This window comes from Cydia amplana, chromosome 4 (assembly GCF_948474715.1).
Source record: "Cydia amplana chromosome 4, ilCydAmpl1.1, whole genome shotgun sequence".
NCBI lineage: Eukaryota > Metazoa > Arthropoda > Insecta > Lepidoptera > Tortricidae > Cydia > Cydia amplana.
The window spans coordinates 5431505-5449896 of record NC_086072.1 but is presented as its reverse complement, the minus strand read 5'-3'; the positions used below and the strand labels follow the sequence as shown (position 1 = coordinate 5449896).

The window sequence follows — 18392 nt, the reverse complement described above, 5'->3', positions numbered from 1 at the left end:
CGATAACGCGCCTTTGTTACGCATCTCGATGTCACATTTTAGACTGGTTCTGTAGCGTTCGACTCGCCGGCACGGCACTCAGTAACCGAAGTACCGATTTTTTATGCAGGTGGTTGTGGCACGTGGCACGAGCGGTTTTTCTTAACAATAGACAATAGGATTAGCCTTCGGGGTCTATTAGAAAGCTACAAACTATAACGGGTGAGCTAAAAAAATCTTGATTAAGAGATTCGCAGTCATCTGAGAATTTTTACAAGGATACACAGAAACCCTGTACTAACACATTCTTCTTTCAATAAATTCCTCTTCAAAACTGTGTATGTGAGGGTTGATAGTCAAGTTTTAGAAAGTTTTAAGCCTGATTTCTGTGGGTTTTAAATTTTCTTCTTAATAGAAGATTAAGTACATATATAGAAACTCGAAGAATTATTATTTCAGCACCATCCGAGCCTCCAACGAACGTGCACGTGACTCCGGGCGGGCCGGGCGAGCTGCACGCCGCCTGGCGCCCGCCTCCGCGTGAAGCGTGGCACGGCGAGTTGCTGGGATACACAGTCTCTTGCACCGAGATTAGCCCAGGGGGCACGCCTGTTAGGAACTCTACTAGGTACTACATTTCATGCTTAAAGATCGGTTTTCCTAGGATAGCGGTGCCGTCATATAGCGGCCGTCTCCATACTAAATAATAGGGCTCAATATGGATGTCGTAGTATTTGTATGGAGACGGCCGCTATATGACGGCACCGCTTTCGGAGGAAACCAAAGCTTTAGTAAAATTATACGTATGGAAATTATGAAATTATTTCCATAAAATAAATCACTTGATCTATTTTATGGAAATTATTAAATGATTTCCATAAAATAAATCAGTTGATCTATTCTTTAAAGGCTTGATACGTGAGCACAAGCTAAGAGTCTAGTCAATAGGGTGTATTTCAGGCAGCGGTTTAGACAAATTGTTGTATCATGCTCGCTATAGATGGTCAACCAAATCCTGTCAGTAGAAAAAGGCGGCAAATTTTAAAAATGTAGGCGCGAAGGGATATCGTCCTATAGAAAATTTGAATTCCGCGCCTTTTTTTACTGACAAGATTTGGTTGACCAAGTATAAATAAGTAGTCGTTATCTTTTGCGTACACACCGCCTACGTCCTTCCTCTAATGTATAACACAGGGTCAGGATAAAATAGTGCCAAGAAACTTACCTCAAACGTTATTTCAGGACATTAACAGTAAATGGTTGGTCAGCGACGGAGCTGAGCCTGTCAGCGCTCAGGAAGTTCACGCGGTACGAGGTGCGCGTGCGCGCGTTCAATGGCGTCGCTGCAGGCCCGCCGTCTGCGCCGGTCGCCGCCACCACTTTGGAAGGAGGTAATTCCGTGACCAGCCCTAGTAGCACGGTAGCATTTTTGTCGTTTATCACCATGCTTGTCACGTTCTAACAAGTATGTAAGTGCGAAAGTGACGGGCATAGTGATAGTCGATAAAAATGGAACCGTGCTGAGCCCGCTGGTATTATTTAATAAAAAAAAAGTTGTGTCACATTTATTCTACAGTGGTAGCAAAAGATATAACCATGAACCTATAATATTACGGACAGAGTTTCGCTTACAACACAACTGTGATTCCAACATCCACCAGTTTCATAGTATTTACGCGTGACACACACACATTGACAGCCCACATCCACCAGTTTGCCGTCAGACGAATCGAAACGTCATTGAAGTAAACATGTCGAAGAAAAATATAAAATATGCCGGCATGCGTAGTTAAATCCTGCTAGAATTGTACCGATCGAAAGAAAAAAAGTCACGGAATAACTTGTCATACTGAAGTTTATCATTTTTATCAATTAGTACGTAAAACCACGATAATTTGTTGTTTATAAATTATCAAACTGCAAAACAGGAGTGTGACCAGTAACATGAATAGGGTAATTTCCCGAAAGTAGGGTAATTGATACCCTTCTTATTAAATCATTATGTATTAAGAGATCATTTAGGTAAATGGTTAAATTATTGATTGTGCATTTGAAACTAGGTCGGTATGGTAATTTCCCGATACTAAGGAGATTAGACGCTTACATGCATGTTTGATAGTTAACGTTTGTTTGTAATGTATTATAATTTTTTTGTTGAAAACCAGATATGTTTCAAGTTAAATGTATAAATTAAAAAAACATGACGAACTGATTTCATTACGATGCTAAGTATCATTAGGTATTGAAAATAATGTTTGCACAAAGGAATTGTGCAATATTGCGCATTTTCAAGACCTATAAAATCAGATACGTACACATTTTTTATTGTCTAACGTAAAACTGTCCTATGTTTTTTATTTGAAAATTAGGACGATATTAAAAATAATTGTTTCACCATTAGGGGAGAATTTGTGTTACATGGTAACACTCGTCTACACGCACACATTCAAACCGTCCGCCATTGCAGTGTCACAGTTTGTCTTAGGTGACAGTCCGTCCGTAATATTCTAGGTCCATGGATATAACTAATAGTTCATTAAGAGCTCTTCATTTAGAGATAATAATCTCGTTTTACAAAAAAAGTGACTATTAGACATGTTCTTTCCGTGTACCCTTCATTTAGTGTATTTTTTCAAAATTTTAGACCCAGTAGTTTCAGAGATAAAGGGGGGAATGGTAATTTTTTGGCCTATTTTCTTGAATATCTGCTAAACTATTTATCATAAAATTATAAATAAAATATATTTGAGATTCTCAAAATAGCTCTTTCATTTGATATGTAACACGATATAGGTAGTTTGAACAACTTTATTTTTTAATTTGCTCTTTTACCCCCCAAAAGTGGCCTCCATATTTAAATTTTTTTTTTTACGTTACATGTATTTTTAACAATATGTTTTTTAATAAAAGTGAGTAAAATGTCTTTTTGTACTCCAGCACTTAAATGTGTCAATTAAATGACTGACAGTGATATCTAAAGCAATGTCATTTGAATGCTTTGTCTATAGGCTCATAAGATGACTGCTAGCAGTCATCTTATGAGTATATATAACTGCTTTATTTTTTTTAAAGATACAAGTTCCGATCATCTTGATTGAAAGAGGTATGTTTTCATTTACAATAATAACTCTTTTTTTTTTAAATAATAACTCTTTTTTTTTAATAATAACTCTTTTTTTTTTTTTTTTTTTTTTTTTTTTTTTTTTTTTTTTTTTTTTTTTTTTTTTTTTTTTTTGCTGCTCTCGTTTTGTAACTTCGACCCTTGAATTTTAAGAACCCTTATTATATCACTGTTGCATAAACTACTATTAAACAACCCGTAGGGGTCACTTTTGACTAATCGCACACTTCTATTTTACCTAGTGCCAGAGTCCCACCCGACCAGAGTGACTTGTTCCCCGCTCTCGTCGTCGAGCATGAAGGTGTTATGGAGTCCGCCGCCTCTGGGTCAGCACGGCGGTCTCATTCAAGGATACAAAGTCATCTACTCGCCGCTTACTAGTGACCATGGTAATTATTATAATTTTTTTCATCTAAAGGACTATGCGTCAAAATTGCCCCAAAAGCAACAGAGTTGAGAGTTAGGTCATTAGATAGGTATTTTTCTGTACTTCATTTCGTTCTATGGGCACCAAGCGGAATCCCATTGCAGAACTGAGAATTTGGTATTTTAGTCAAAATGTCGTCACCCTTATTACCTAGGCAATAGAGTCCACCGCCGGGCGAGCGCGGCAAATCATTCGGTGTGCTCGCCCGGCGGTGCGCGAACCTACCCTGCAGCAATTAATTTACTTACTTGGACTCTATTGTCTAGGTAATAAGGGTGACGTCATTTTGGCTAAAATACCAATATCTCAGTTCTGCAATGGAATTCCGATTGGTGCCCATAGAAAAAAATTAAGTACATAGAAATACCTATCTATTACCTTACTCTCATTTCTGTTGGCATTGGGTCCAGGCTCCATACAAAGTTGCCCATGGTCCTTTACTTATATGAAATTTGTAAGATTATATAATGTTGTGTTTCTTTACTTACTATCCATATTGATACTCTTGATGTTGAGTATAATTCGGATTTATTCAAATTACGTCAAATCGCGATTTAATTGACGTTACATAAATCATTCATGCAAATTAATATTTCTTTTCGTACATTTAGCTGACGTGGGTGAAATCAAGCGAGTAACAACAACCGATACGTACTTGCACACGTTACGCAAGTACACCAACTACTCAGTGCAAGTTCTTGCGTTCACCAACGCCGGCGATGGCAAGCGAAGCCCGCCAGTGTACTGCATGACTGAAGAAGACGGTAAGTATACTGGGTACACATTTAGCTGACGGAAGTGAAATAAAGCGACTAACGTACTTGCATATGTTACGCAAGCATTTTCCAAATACGAGCGAAGTAGCACATAGCGAACTTTTTGATCCTTAGCAAAACTCCATCGATCGAAAAATTCGATATGTAATTATACTAGAACCTCGCTAATCCAGACTCCCTGTAAATCCTTCCCTGATAATCCTTTTGGATAACCGTAAACACTGGATTTTAAGGGATCTGGATTCGCAAGGCTCTACTGTAGCCCAAAAAGAATGAAACTGCCATCTTGTTTTTTGTTTAAGAATAGTGACACTCGTTTCGGGGAAATTTTTGCACGTTCCAGTCATTAGAAAAGAAGTAGACAAATATCCTCAAACAGAGAGATTAATACATTTGGTATCGTTTTTCAGTTCCATCAGCCCCTCAGAAAATCAAAGCGCTGGCTTACTCCAGCGATTCCGTCCTCGTGAGCTGGCTCCCGCCACTTCACCCTAACGGGATCATCTCGCACTACACTGTGTACTACAGGGAAGCAGGCCGGTAAGATATCTACAAAACTATAAGCCTACAAAGCTACTCTAGACAGGCGTGTCTCACTCCGCGATTTCGTCGCGTCGCAACAAGTACCTACTTACAAGTGCATCCGTCCCACGCCAATGGAGTTGGCAACTGTCAAGTTTGCATAGATGGCGCCATCATAGCATGCCCCTTTTTCTATGAGATTTGACTTAAAGCGCTGGCATCCAGGGCATGAAAAAAACAAAAAATTGACACAATTCTTTGACAGGGCAAGCTATGATGGCGCTATCTGCTAAATACTTCGACCGGCCAACCCCATTTTGGTGGCTAGCCATAAGCCGCGCGTGGCGCTTGCGCTACCTAGCAGTCATATCTGTCGTAATCGTAACAGACGCGTTTTGTTAGAGAGTATCTTCTGTACCTAGTACTATTATTTATTCTGTGATCTAGCTATATTGATATTCCCTGTCATTTTTCTTCAGCAAACCTGAAACCAAGCCTCACATTTTCAGGTTAGGCAAACACCAAAGCTACACGGTGACCGTGGACAAGATGAAATCGGAGCTGGAGCTGATGTTCCCCGTCCGAAACTTGCAAGAGAGTCAGCTGTACGAGTTCTGGGTGTCCGCCACCACGGGCTCGGGGGAGGGGGAGAGCACGCTCGTGGTGGGACAAGGCCCGAACGCTAGAAGTAAGCTACAATGTGTTTGGACAGCTATTAAGAGCCCATCAACGTGCATACTAGCGCCACTGCTAAATAATCGTAATTATTTGAATTTAACGAAAGATACTTAGGTATTTAAAAAAGGGGGCCGCTACCTACTGTAGGTATCTTGTATTAAAGTACATTTTGAATACATCAAACTAGCTTTTATGTTGCTGGATTCGTCGATCTATGAACTCAAAACAAAAACGGCCGTTTTAACTTTGGACGCATAGATTGACGAATCCAGCAACATAAAAACTAGTTTTATATATTGAAAAGGTACTTTAATACAAAATACAGTACGTAGCGGCCCCCTTTTTTGAAATACCTGTCGTTAAATTTAAATAATCACGATTATTTAGCAGGGGCGCTAGTTAGCACGTTGATGGGCTCTTAACCAAGTATACTTGGTCAGTAGAAAAAGGCGGCAAATTTGAAAAATGTAGGTGCGAAGGGATATCGCCCCATAGAAAATTTGAATTTCGCGCCTTTTTTACTGACAAGATTTGCTTGACCAAGTATAGTTTGATTTTATCAACTTTTTTTTGTCTTTTTTAGGGTTCCGTACCCAAAGGGTAAAAATGGGACCCTATTACTAAGACTTCGCTGTCCGTCCGTCCGTCCGTCCGTCCGTCCGTCCGTCCGTCCGTCCGTCCGTCCGTCTGTCACCAGGCTGTATCTCACGAACCGTGATAGCTAGACAGTTGAAATTTTCACAGATGATGTATTTCTGTTGCCGCTATAACAACAAATACTAGAAACAGAATAAAATAAAGATTTAAGTGGGGCTCCCATACAACAAACGTGATTTTTGACCGAAGTTAAGCAACGGCGGGCGGGGTCAGTACTTGGATGGGTGACCGTTTTTTTGCTTGTTTTGCTCTATTTTTTGTTGATGGTGCGGAACCCTCCGTGCGCGAGTTCAACTCGCACTTGGCCGGTTTTTTTTAAATACCTGTCGTTAAATTTAAATAATCACGATTATTTTGCAGTGGCGCTAGTGTGCACGTTAATGGGCTCTTAACCGCGTGTAGTAGATTGATTTTATAGATGGTCAAGCAAATCTTGTCAGTAGAAAAAGGCGCCAAATTCAAACAAATTTCGCGCGACGATATCCCTTCGCGCCTACATTGTTCAAATTTGCCGCCTTTTTCTACTGAGAAGATCTGCTTGACCATCTATATCAACATTTTTTTTTCTTTTTTCCCAGTTCCAGCCCGGATAGCGTCGTTCGGCGGCGTGGTGGTGCGCGGCTCGGGGCACGCGGCGCTGCTGGCGTGCTCGTGCGTGGGCGCGCCGGCGCCGCGCTCGCGCTGGACGCACCAGCGCGCGCCCGTCACGCACCACGCCTTCTACCAGGTCACGCCCCGCGGACACCTGCACATCAGAGGTATAGCCGGTCAACCAATTCTTGTCAGTAAAAAAAGGCGCAAATTCAAATTTTCTATGGGTCGATATCCCTTCACGCCTACATTCTTCAAATTTGCCGCCTTTTTCTACTGTCAAGATCTGGTTGACAAAGTATAGCCAAGTGTATCTACATTGGCCTTAGCGTCTAATGAAAACGATTTATGGTGTAAAACCGGAGAAATATCCTATCACACCGCCGAGACGAAATTAAGGAAACGCAGGGATGCCCAGCACCTGCATTACCCTCTCGGCTTCACTGTCTTATCCCACAGGAAAGGCGAGCCAATACGTGTGGAGACAGGTCAGCTGCAGGAATCTGCCGCTTATTTCAGGTTGGACCCTACTCGCGCCTTACGGTATTGCATCTACTTACTTGATAATAGGTCCCACTAGAACGGTGGATGCCAATCCTTACAGCGGCGGAAGGATATCCAACTGTAAACCGAAAAATACCAAAAATTCGTGAGAAATTTCTATGAAGCCTTAAGGTCCTCAAAATTGATTTACATAGTAAATCGGTTTTAGCTCAATTAGTAAGACAAATGTTTTAAAGTCCACGACAAGAGAACCACTAAAAAGGATACCCATAAAATACAAAAGTCATTGGCTTTCTAAATAGGATAAGATATGTCTGATTATTTTTTGCAGAAGTAAACGAACAATCATCCGGCAACTTCACGTGCACGGCCAGCAACACGTTGGGCGAAGACGCCATCACGTACAGCGTGATCGCGGTGCTGGCGCCGGCCGCGCCCGCGCTCACCCTGCAGTACACCACGGCGTCCAGCGCACGGCTACATTGGCTGCCGCCGGCTGACGGTGGATCGCCACTGTTAGGTAAACATATAGGGATAATAGTCCGGCAACACGTTGGGGGAAGACGCCATCACGTACAGCGTGATCGCGGTGCTGGCGCCGGCCGCGCCCGCGCTCACCCTGCAGTACACTACGGCGTCCAGCGCACGGCTACATTGGCTGCCGCCGGCAGACGGTGGATCGCCACTCTTAGGTAAATATAGGGATAATAGTCCGGCAACACGTTGGGCGAAGACGCCATCACGTACAGCGTGATCGCGATGCTGGCGCCGGCCGCGCCCGCGCTCACCCTGCAGTACACTACGGCGTCCAGCGCACGGCTACATTGGCTGCCGCCGGCAGACGGTGGATCGCCACTCTTAGGTAAATATAGAGGGATAATAGTCCGGCAACTTCACGTGCACGGCCAGCAACACGTTGGGAGAAGACGCCATCACGTACAGCGTGATGGCGGTGCTGGCGCCGGCCGCGCCCGCGCTCACCCTGCAGTACACCACGGCGTCCAGCGCACGGCTACATTGGCTGCCGCCAGCTGACGGTGGATCGCCACTCTTAGGTAAGTATAGAGGGATAATAGTCCGGCAACTTCACGTGCACGGCCAGCAACACGTTGGGGGAAGACGCCATCACGTACAGCGTGATCGCGGTGCTGGCGCCGGCCGCGCCCGCGCTCACCCTGCAGTACACTACGGCGTCCAGCGCACGGCTACATTGGCTGCCGCCGGCTGACGGTGGATCGCCACTCTTAGGTAAATATAGGTATCGGAATATAGACACAGTTAACACATTCAGTGCCGAAAACCCGACTATCGGGTATTTTATGATTTCGTTCCCAGGCCGGACGACCCGATAGTCGGGATCCTGGTACTACAGCTTTATATGACGAAATTTTTGTGGCCTGGCGCGGATGTCTTGTTTGGCTGGGTGGCAATGAATGTGTCAAATGTTTCTTTTTTCTCGAATGTAAAAGATATTCGAGCCTTGTTTGTGTTGTGTCTTGCATTAGCCACAACTGCACCGGAAGTAGTGCCATTATTGTCATTAATCAAAATTGAGTATTTTCTTCAGCTATGTTCTTAACTTTAGGGAACATAAAAGGAACCTAATTTTTAAGAATGATTTTATAAAGTAAGTAGTGTATTGACTTATCAAAATACTCTGTTATTCCAGGCTACATTCTCCAATACAAGCAAGCGGCGGACACCGATTGGCACACGGTTGAGTTGTCTTCCGAAGTCACATCGTATACCATGGACATGCTGAAGTGTGGCACCACATACAACGCTAGGATACAGGCGCGGAACAAGATCTCCATAGGACCACCCTGCGAAGTGCTGACTGCGACAACCAGGGGCGGGAGTAAGTCATTAAAGATCATAATAATATTCTAATTTATAATGAAGCGAGTTATACCTATAGTACTTCCTCAGTTCGATGAAATTTAAACCATATTTAATTGTAACAGAGTTCCATTTCATTTGTTTCGTTTAATTTTCAACCAAATAAAAATCCACTCTATTCCCTGCACTATAGGTTCAAATTTCAGTGGCAAATTCTGGATTTTTCATTTGTATGGCTGGGCCTTAGGAGGCTATTTGGCATACCGGATCTGTATCCCGAGGTCACGTCATACACCATGGACTCAGGCTTGCATTGAAATATTCACAAAACAAAACGTCAGACAAGGAACTGAGACGTATTCTTAAGAACAGCAGAAGTTGCTAAGCGGGCGAGGCGTTCAAAATGATCTTGACGCGACTTTGTTGTTAAGAGAATAAGAGCGTTGTCAACGTCATTTTGAACACCTCGCCCGCTTAGCAACTTCTGCTGCTGACTGTACAACTTAATTGCTTTTGAGACTCATTTTAGACCAAGTAACTCTAAGTATTAAGTACTAAGTGTTGAAGCGTATCTGCGTCAGCTCCAAGCCGACAATTGGCAGGAAACGACGCAGGATCGAGAAAAGTGGTGTGCTCTCGTTTCGGAGGCCAAGAGCCTCTTTGGGTCTCTGAGCCGTAATAGTTAGTTAGTTCGTTTTAACTCTCTGCCTCTATATCGCGATTAATTTGTATTGATCTTCACAATAACATACCTACCGTGTATTCACTTAAAGGGCCCAAGCCACCGAAACCAGAGGACCACGTCTACATGAACTCGACGGCAATAAAGATCAACTTCTACGCGTGGCGAGACGGCGGCTGTCCCATACTGGGCTTCCGAGTGTCGTACCGGAGAGCGGACACTGAGCATTGGATCAAGGTAATCACTACATAGTATAAAACAAAGTCGCTTCCCGCTGTCTGTCTGTCTGTATGCTTAGATCTTTAAAACGACGCAATGGATTTTGATGCGGTTTTTTTTTAATAGATAGATTCAAGAGGAAGGTTTATGTATAATTTGTTAACCCGTGCGAAGCCGGGGCGGGTCGCTAGCTGATGATAATTAACAAGTGTATGCTTACTAATTATAAGCGCTGGTGGCCTAGCGGTAAGAGCGTGCGACTTGCAATCCGGAGGTCGCGGGTTCAAAATTCAAATCCCGGCTCGTACCAATGAGTTTTTCGGAACTTATGTACGAAATATCATTTCATATTTTCCAGTCGCTTTTCGGTGATGGAAAACACCGGAAATCCGGACTAATCCCAATAAGGCCTTAGTTTATCCTCAGGATTGGAAGGTCAGAGGGCAGTCGCTTTCGTAAAATAGTAGTGCCTAGGCCAATTCTTGGGGTTAGTTGCCAAGCGGATCCCAGGCTCCCATGAGCCGGGACAACGCGTGGAAGATGTGATGCTTACTAACTATGCGGGCTCAGTGACAGTAGGATATGTGGTAAAATCTTTGAGAATTCAGCCGCCCTTACGGCTCGGCCACGACATTACGCGACTAGCGACGGCGGCAGTCAAGCATAGGTGGGATCGAAAGGTCCGATCGCTGTGTCTCGCTTCAACCTATGGTTATCGCTGCCGCCGTCGCAAGTCGCGCAATGTCGTGGCCGAGCCGTAGTTGGGAGCCCTTAATGCTTGCAGTACGATTGTCTCTCATTCTTCCAAGTGTCATGTCTGAGCCATTTTGACTAATATAAATGCTCCACCGTATAAATCTTAGCCTTTGCTCGTTGCCATCACCCAATGTTACAGGGTTTTTGATTAATGTCAGGTGGGATTGGAAGCCAGAGATTTCAAAGCATGAAAACCCTTAAGTTAAACTATATAATCAACATGTAACAATAGTTCCTTGTGATCTATTAACATTAAAAAAAGCGTATTTTCTTCAGGTTGGCGACAGCCTGAGCTCGGCTAGCCACGTTCTAGGTGACCTGACTCCGGGTACCTGGTACGAACTGGCCATAGAAGGCGTCAACGATGCTGGCACCGAGCGAGTCACGCTGTTGGCAGACACGCACACGTTAGCAGGAGGTACCTATGCTATAGCTGGTCAACCAAATCTTGTCAGTAAAAAAGGCGTGAAATTCTAATTTTCTATGGGACGATATTCCTTCGCGCCTACATTTTTCAAATTTGCCGCCTTTTTCTACTGACAAGATCTGCTTGACCATCTATATTAATACTATTAAGTCAGACAACATTATGAGTTTAGGCAGCTACTATCAAAAAACCGGACAAGTGCGGTTGGACTTGCGCACCGAGGGTTCCACACAAATAAATATAGGTATTTTTTTCACAAATTTATAGTTTTCCAGTATTTACCCTGTACTTGTAGTATAAGACGATATTACTTGCCAAATTTCTTAGTTCTAGGGTTCTAGGTCAATGGAAAGTACCCTGTATGTAAATATTGATTCCCTTATGTCGAAATATACGTTTTTGCGGCATAAACGGGACAGCAAAGTGATCCTATAAGGGTCCCGGTTTTTAGGGTTCCGTACCCAAAGGGTAAAAACGGGACCCTATTACTAAGACTTCGCTGTCCGTCCGTCCGTCCGTCCGTCCGTCTGTCACCAGGCTGTATCTCACGAACCGTGATAGCTAGACAGTTGAAATTTTCACAGATGATGTATTTCTGTTGCCGCTATAACAACAAATACTAAAAACAGAATAAAATAAAAATTTAAGTGGGGCTCCCATACAACAAACGTGATTTTTGACCGAAGTTAAGCAACGTCGGGCGGGGTCAGTACTTGGATGGGTGACCGTTTTTTTTGCTTGTTTTGCTCTATTTTTTGTTGATGGTGCGGAACCCTCCGTGCGCGAGTCCGACTCGCACTTGGCCGGTTTTTCTTTTGGGGAACGGAACCGTAGGGTAAGGTGAATTCCAGATTTCTAGTCTTAAGCACAATAACAAATTATAATTCCGTTGTTTACGTTAGTCTAGCCGCGTTATATGTGTAGGACATATAGACTTACCTAGCATGTGTATACTTACCCACCTAACACTTCCAGGTCGCATACCTCCAACAAAACCGATGTCCCCCCTTTCGGGTGGCGACCGCCGCACGTCACTGCGTACAGTGGTACTGTCGTGTATAGCGAGCGCCGTTGTCATCGTGGTCACCGTCGCGGCCATCATCTGCGTCGTGCAGGGCAAGCGCAAGTGAGTGAAGCGCCTATTTCACCAACTTGACAATAGGGATGATGACACATGTTGAATTTTATAACAAAATCTATTAAAATAGATAGCAAACGAGCAATTTATCACAATAATGTGGATATTAAAATAAAATATTGAAAAATTACAAAAATACAGGACCTGAAAGTTTCAAAATTTAAGTTTTTTTTTAACTTCCAAAAACGATAAAAGTAAGGGTACCATTCGATTCCTTAAATTTCATCCAGTAAAATATTGTATGGCAGCTATACATAAACGCAATATTTCACCGACAAAAACGCAATTTTCTTGTTTTGTCCATACTACAAGATGGGCTCCCAGAGACCTTGACGTCACGTTCCCTTCTCGTTTTGTTTAGATCGTTTCGCGAGTGAAGTGCGACTACAATTTCTGACTTTTGTGTTACTTTAATGCAATGGGTCACATATATATAGACATTTGATCCTAAAAACAAACCCGATCGATTGATACCATAAATGAAAATTAGTCATGTAGCCTATTGTCACCTGACTATGACAATGACAACGACTATTTCACCAACTTGACAATTGTCATCTGACTATAACAATTCCATTTAGGTACATTCTGGTTCAAGTGGTTCAGTAACGACGGCACCTATAGTATGTTTATTTAGTGAACCAGCAATATACGGTGAATAAAATTGTCATTGTGAGGTGACAATTGTCAGCGCGCGGTTAGCTGATTTTGTACTCCATCTGTAGTTACATAAAATTTCATTTATGAAATTGAAGATAATGTCCCTACTTATTGCCTAATCAAGTAGATGAAGATAGTGAACACCTTTAGTGTAAGGCCTGAGTGGACGCTCGAAGCGAAGCGTTCGGCGGGGCGTGCAGCGTGGCGTCGGACTCACAAGTGATGTGAGCAGCGTGCACTAAGGCCGCTCCTATACGCTTGCATTTGTTTAACATGCACGCCGCACGCCCCGCCCCGCTGCACGCCCAACTCGAGCGTCCACTCAGGCCTTACACTTACACAAAACACTTTCAGATTCTTCTGTATATCCAGTGACCACTACATGCGGGACGACCGCAAGCTGAGCGAGAGCAACGAAGCCGAGAGGGAGAAGCTAAGAGAGGGACAGAAGCTATACTCCTCCTCGTCTATCAACGGGAATGAGAAGTCTAATGACGACTCCTCTGGTAAGCATGCATCTGTATAATATATCTAGTGACCATGTGATGTTCTCTTATTTATTTATAAGGTATTTCCGACCTTTTAACCTCTCGTTCAGAACAAATAATAAAAATATTGAACCGAACTGAATATTTGAACTTCAAGGGGATCGTATGTACTGAAACCTTTCCGAATTCCGATAGTCACTATTACTGTCCGTAGTACCGTGCCATGTAAAAATCTATTTCATAATTAGGAATTCAATTTTAGTTTTTTTTGTGGTACAGTCACGCTCCGAGATTTTTATGTCATTTAGGCCCTCTTGCACCATTCCACTAACCCGGGCTTAACTGGTTAAACCTGGAGTTACCATGGTTACCAGTACAATCTGACACTTGGTAAACGGTTTAACCCTGGGTTAGTGGGATGGTGCTAGTGGGCCTTAGGGTTCTAGCTAAATTGGACATTCCATAGCGTAAGTATGAAACTACCAATTTAGCTAGGACTCTAAGGGCCACCCCACACTAGCGTCTTTTGGGCTTCGGCGTCTAGTCAGCGCTATGGAAAATGACGTCGCTGTGCAGTAGCGTTGACGTTGCGGCGAGCAACAGCTATAGAGTTGACTAGACTCCGACGCTCGGGAGACGCTAGTGTGGGGTGGCTCTAAATCACATAACAATTGCGGAGCATGATTTTACTGATTTTACATGATCGAGTGAGTGAGTGTGACATCCGTTCCACAGCAGAGCTGTACGAGATCAGTCCGTACGCGACGTTCGGCGTGTCGGCGGCGCACTCGCTGCAGTTCCGCACGCTGGCGCGCCGCGACGACGACGCCGCGCCGCCGCACCGCCGCCGCCACCGCACCTGCGAGCACTACCGATACGGTAACCTATACTTACTAAACATTCCTGTCCTATATCTCACCAATCACTTCTTTGCAATATCTCCTGCTAACTATTTATGTTTATATGTATCGCATAACTTTGGGCGATTGTTTTTTTTTTTATTCGAAACCAAATAGACGGGGTTTTTTGCTCATTTTGGAAAAAAACCTATAAAAAATCCAGGAGCATGCGAATAAATTTTTATTTTGGCCTTATTTTACTTATCAAAACTGCAATGGGCGACGTGATTTACCCGTAACTGGCTCTCATTACTATAATTATTCAAACTTTTTTTTAATAACCACGCAGTTGCTGTCGCAATATTGTCATTCTAATTGTTTTGACTCATTTGTCTAAATTTGCGCAGTGGAAACGCTACATTGATTACAAATGACAATCGTTAAAAATCTCCACGCACATTCTCCTCAAGTAGAAATCAAAATTGCCCCACCCAAATTGGCTGGTAGCCCCCTTCTAACGCTCCACGAGGGTATGAGCCCAGCTTTCTGCGTAGACGAATCGAGCCTGTCTAAATGCTCGACAGTGGAGGCGCGGCATCGCATGCGCGCGGCCTGCGCCGGCGCGCCGGGCTGGCGCGACACGCACACCGACTCCGGCGATGACAGCGACAGCGCCGCCAACACTACCACTAAAGGTAATGTTACGATCATACATCGGGGTTTTCGGTGTGGGAATGTTTTAAACTAGCCAAATAACAGGTAAAAACTGTAAAAAACGATACCTACAAATTTAACATTTCTAAGCACATTTGAACCTTACTACCTACGTTTAATTCATAGTTTGGTAATTATTTTACAATAAACAAAGTTATAAACACAAAATACAAATACAAATGCATTTATTTCATTACTTTTTTACATTCTTAGGTATAATATAAGGGTATATAATACACGAAATCATTCCCGCACCGAAAACCCCGATGTATGGTTACGACTCTTCCAGGGCCATGGAATGCACGCTCTCAAACCTCGGCTAAGAATAGCACGCTCAACGCTGTCGCCGGCATGGGATCGGTATTAGCGACGAGAGTGCACGCTCTGAGCGTGCGTTTCGTGGCCAAGGCGTAAGCGTGCACGCTTGACGCGCGTTTTGTTTTAACTCAGTATGGTGGTCAGCATGAGCGTGGAGCGTGCGTTCCGTGGCCTTTGCATTGCCCTACCGCAGAAAAATTGTTTTAACTCGAAAATATGGTAAATATTTTTTTAAACCACATCGGTGGCAAACGAGCATACGGCCCGCCTGATGGTAAGCATGCACCGTAGCCTATGGACGCCTGCAACTCCAGAGGTGCAACAATTAAATAAGTTTACGAACTATACAGTCTTAATTCGTGGCAGGGTAGGAGGTACAATGCCGGAGCTTTGATTAAAAAAAAATGCGAAAGTATTAAGCCTTGTATGCACCCCGTTGTAAGTGATGTTTGTGTTTATTTCCTCAATGACGTAGGTTCGGGCGGGTCGGGGGGCAGCGCGTACGGCAGCGGGCGGCGCAGCGCGGCGCGCACCACCAGCAGGTAGACCAGGTACCTCCCCGCCCTCCCCCGCCACACCCGCACCGCACGCCGACTGTCGCACCCAGAGCGCCGCATCTACCTTACACTACACGGCACTATGCGGCTGCTTCGTTATAACCTCCTACGGCCAAGCCATACAAACGAAACATCCAAAATTTGCCACTGAACTTTGAACCTAAATTGTAGGAAATAGAGTTGATTTTGCGTTGATTGAAAATTGAACGAAACAAAGCAAAAGCGACTCTGTTCCAATTGAACAAGGTTTAAATTACATCGAACTGAATAGGTACTATAGGTAGGACCTTGGGCCTTAGGAGGATAAAGGGGCCCACAGATTACCAGTTCACCCGACGATACCAGCCTGTCAGTTAAACGCAAAAGGTGATCAGTTCCGAACAACTGACAGGTTGTCGTCCAGCGAACTGGTAATCTGTGGACCCCTTAAGGGCCACCCCACATCTAGCGTCTTTCGAGCGTCGGCGTCTGGTCAGCGCTATGGAAAATGACGTCGCTGCGCAGTTGCGTCGACGTTGCGTCGAGCAGCGGCCATAGAGTTGTAGACGCCGACGCTCGAAAGACGCTAGATGTGGGGTGGCCCTAAGAGGTTGCTACATCTATTCAGTCGCCGGACTCTTTCTGCTAACAGTGACAGAGAAAATTATAATTATAGTATTTTCCTACGGCTCTTAGCAGTAATATAATTTATAAGGATTCGATTGATTTACAATATAAAATTTATAAAGATTCGATTGATTTATTCATCAATTTACAGAAAAAACTGAGCAGCCGCATTTTTTTTTTATAAACTCTCCTTAAGCCGAATAAAAAAAAATGAAGCACGTAATCACACGTAGAGTCTGTTCGGAAAGAGAAGAGTCGTGAAATGTATTGGGCCTCATACATTACACGACTTTTCTCTTTCCGCACAGACTCTAATTAAATATACACTAATTAAAAAACAAAAAATAACGAATGTCGAACTTGAATCACAACGTATTACCTAATATCGTAGAGCTTTATCTTTGTTACCGAGACCTAAATTAATAACTGCATACTTTAACCGGCAGAAATAAATGAGAAAATAGAATAGGTAGTAATTTTTTAACCTGTGAGTCGTGACCTCCTATAGGACGGTCGCGGGGGTTCGCAAAGCTTAAAAGTAAGAAGGAAAGAACAAAACAGGTTACAAACAGCTAAGAGCAGGAGATCTCGATATATTTTCTTTTGCCATAAAGGGGGTCGCGATATAAAAAAAGGTTGAAAAACACTGCATTAAATAATAAATATGAGTGAGAATAAAATAGGAAATACTTTGAGTCTACAACTATTTAAGTAAGGTCAACGTACTGGTGCTCGACGCGGTATCAGTACCTTTTTGTCATTGTCAATAGAGGTGACAGCAGGGTGTCATCTATTGGGTATTAGCATGTCGAGTACTAGTACGTTTACCTTACAGCCGTAAACGTCAACAGACTTTAAAAATTTTCCGTATTTTGCTTCTTGTCTGGTTTAAAAGTTGTAGATCAAAAGTTACCTTTTTTAAGAACTAAATATCAATGATCCTTGCACTGAATGCTCCAGGTAGAGGCACCTTGTATAAATACTATAGGTACAGAATATTTGACGGAATTTGTTCGCAGCGGGGGACCAAACGGGAGCGACGGACATTCCGTCTACGCGCCCGTGCCCGCCGATATATCATCACTTATTGACAAGTGAGTTCATTTTATATAGGTACATATAGAATGTATGGTAGTATAGTCGAAATTAGAAGAGAGTGCGAGCTATTCAATATATTTTAAGCACAATTTTATGATTAAGGGGGTAAGAACGTGTGAAGATCATTTGAAACACATCATCCACTTGGCTGCTGCTGACTGAATTGCTATTTGTACAAGCTTATATGTACAAGAAAACACTCATTTTAAGTTAGACACTCAAACATCTCTACGCTCTAAACCTTGTACAAATATTAAAATGTTTAAAATTATTTTATTTTATTTAAAAAAAATATAAAGTTTGAAAATTATGCGTTTCGTCCATAGGACCACAAATTTTCCGTTGTACCTACTTAATTTACTATTTGTCTTGGTATAACTAAACTCCCAAAAAATGTAATGCTAACCTATTTATTTATTTTCAGATATCAACAAAGAAAAGAACAAGAACGTCGAGAATGCACAATCCACGTTTAACAGTATAATGACCAATGACTGACTTACAGTGAAAAAAATCGACTTTTTATAGCATTTAATTAAGTCCGCGCTGTTTCAAAGCCAAAACTTATTAGGAACATTCCCTGTTTTTATTAAAACACTATAAAATATAGTTATTTTATTAGCCATCAGAAAAATAATTGAAGAATGGCAGATCCACCTAAAGAATCTAAGCAAACGGTATTTTTTTCCTAATTTATGTTATGGTGAAGAACAATCCGATCAACCGATTGGTCCGTCCAACATTCAGAAGCCGTTCGATTGAGAATACTGAATTATGTACCTATTTCGCTCGTCCC

The 18392-nt window shown here is 42.9% G+C and overlaps 1 protein-coding gene across 1 annotated transcript in view; it reads left to right on the top strand.

The window, feature by feature from the left end:
• The window catches only part of LOC134663098 (cell adhesion molecule Dscam2-like), a 204262-nt gene extending 186102 nt beyond the window's left edge, over positions 1-18160 (top strand). Inside the window, exons 22-39 of the mRNA XM_063519431.1 lie at positions 439-607; positions 1222-1370; positions 3343-3489; positions 4139-4291; positions 4714-4843; positions 5335-5513; positions 6739-6918; positions 7587-7775; positions 8925-9113; positions 9868-10013; positions 11028-11169; positions 12154-12304; positions 13331-13482; positions 14200-14343; positions 14858-14998; positions 15811-15877; positions 17518-17592; positions 18021-18160. Coding sequence (XP_063375501.1) covers positions 439-607; positions 1222-1370; positions 3343-3489; positions 4139-4291; positions 4714-4843; positions 5335-5513; positions 6739-6918; positions 7587-7775; positions 8925-9113; positions 9868-10013; positions 11028-11169; positions 12154-12304; positions 13331-13482; positions 14200-14343; positions 14858-14998; positions 15811-15877; positions 17518-17592; positions 18021-18072 — 2555 coding nt within the window. The 3' untranslated portion in view covers positions 18073-18160. The remainder of the gene's footprint in view (positions 1-438; positions 608-1221; positions 1371-3342; positions 3490-4138; positions 4292-4713; positions 4844-5334; positions 5514-6738; positions 6919-7586; positions 7776-8924; positions 9114-9867; positions 10014-11027; positions 11170-12153; positions 12305-13330; positions 13483-14199; positions 14344-14857; positions 14999-15810; positions 15878-17517; positions 17593-18020) is intronic.
• Positions 18161-18392: the final 232 nt, after the last annotated feature.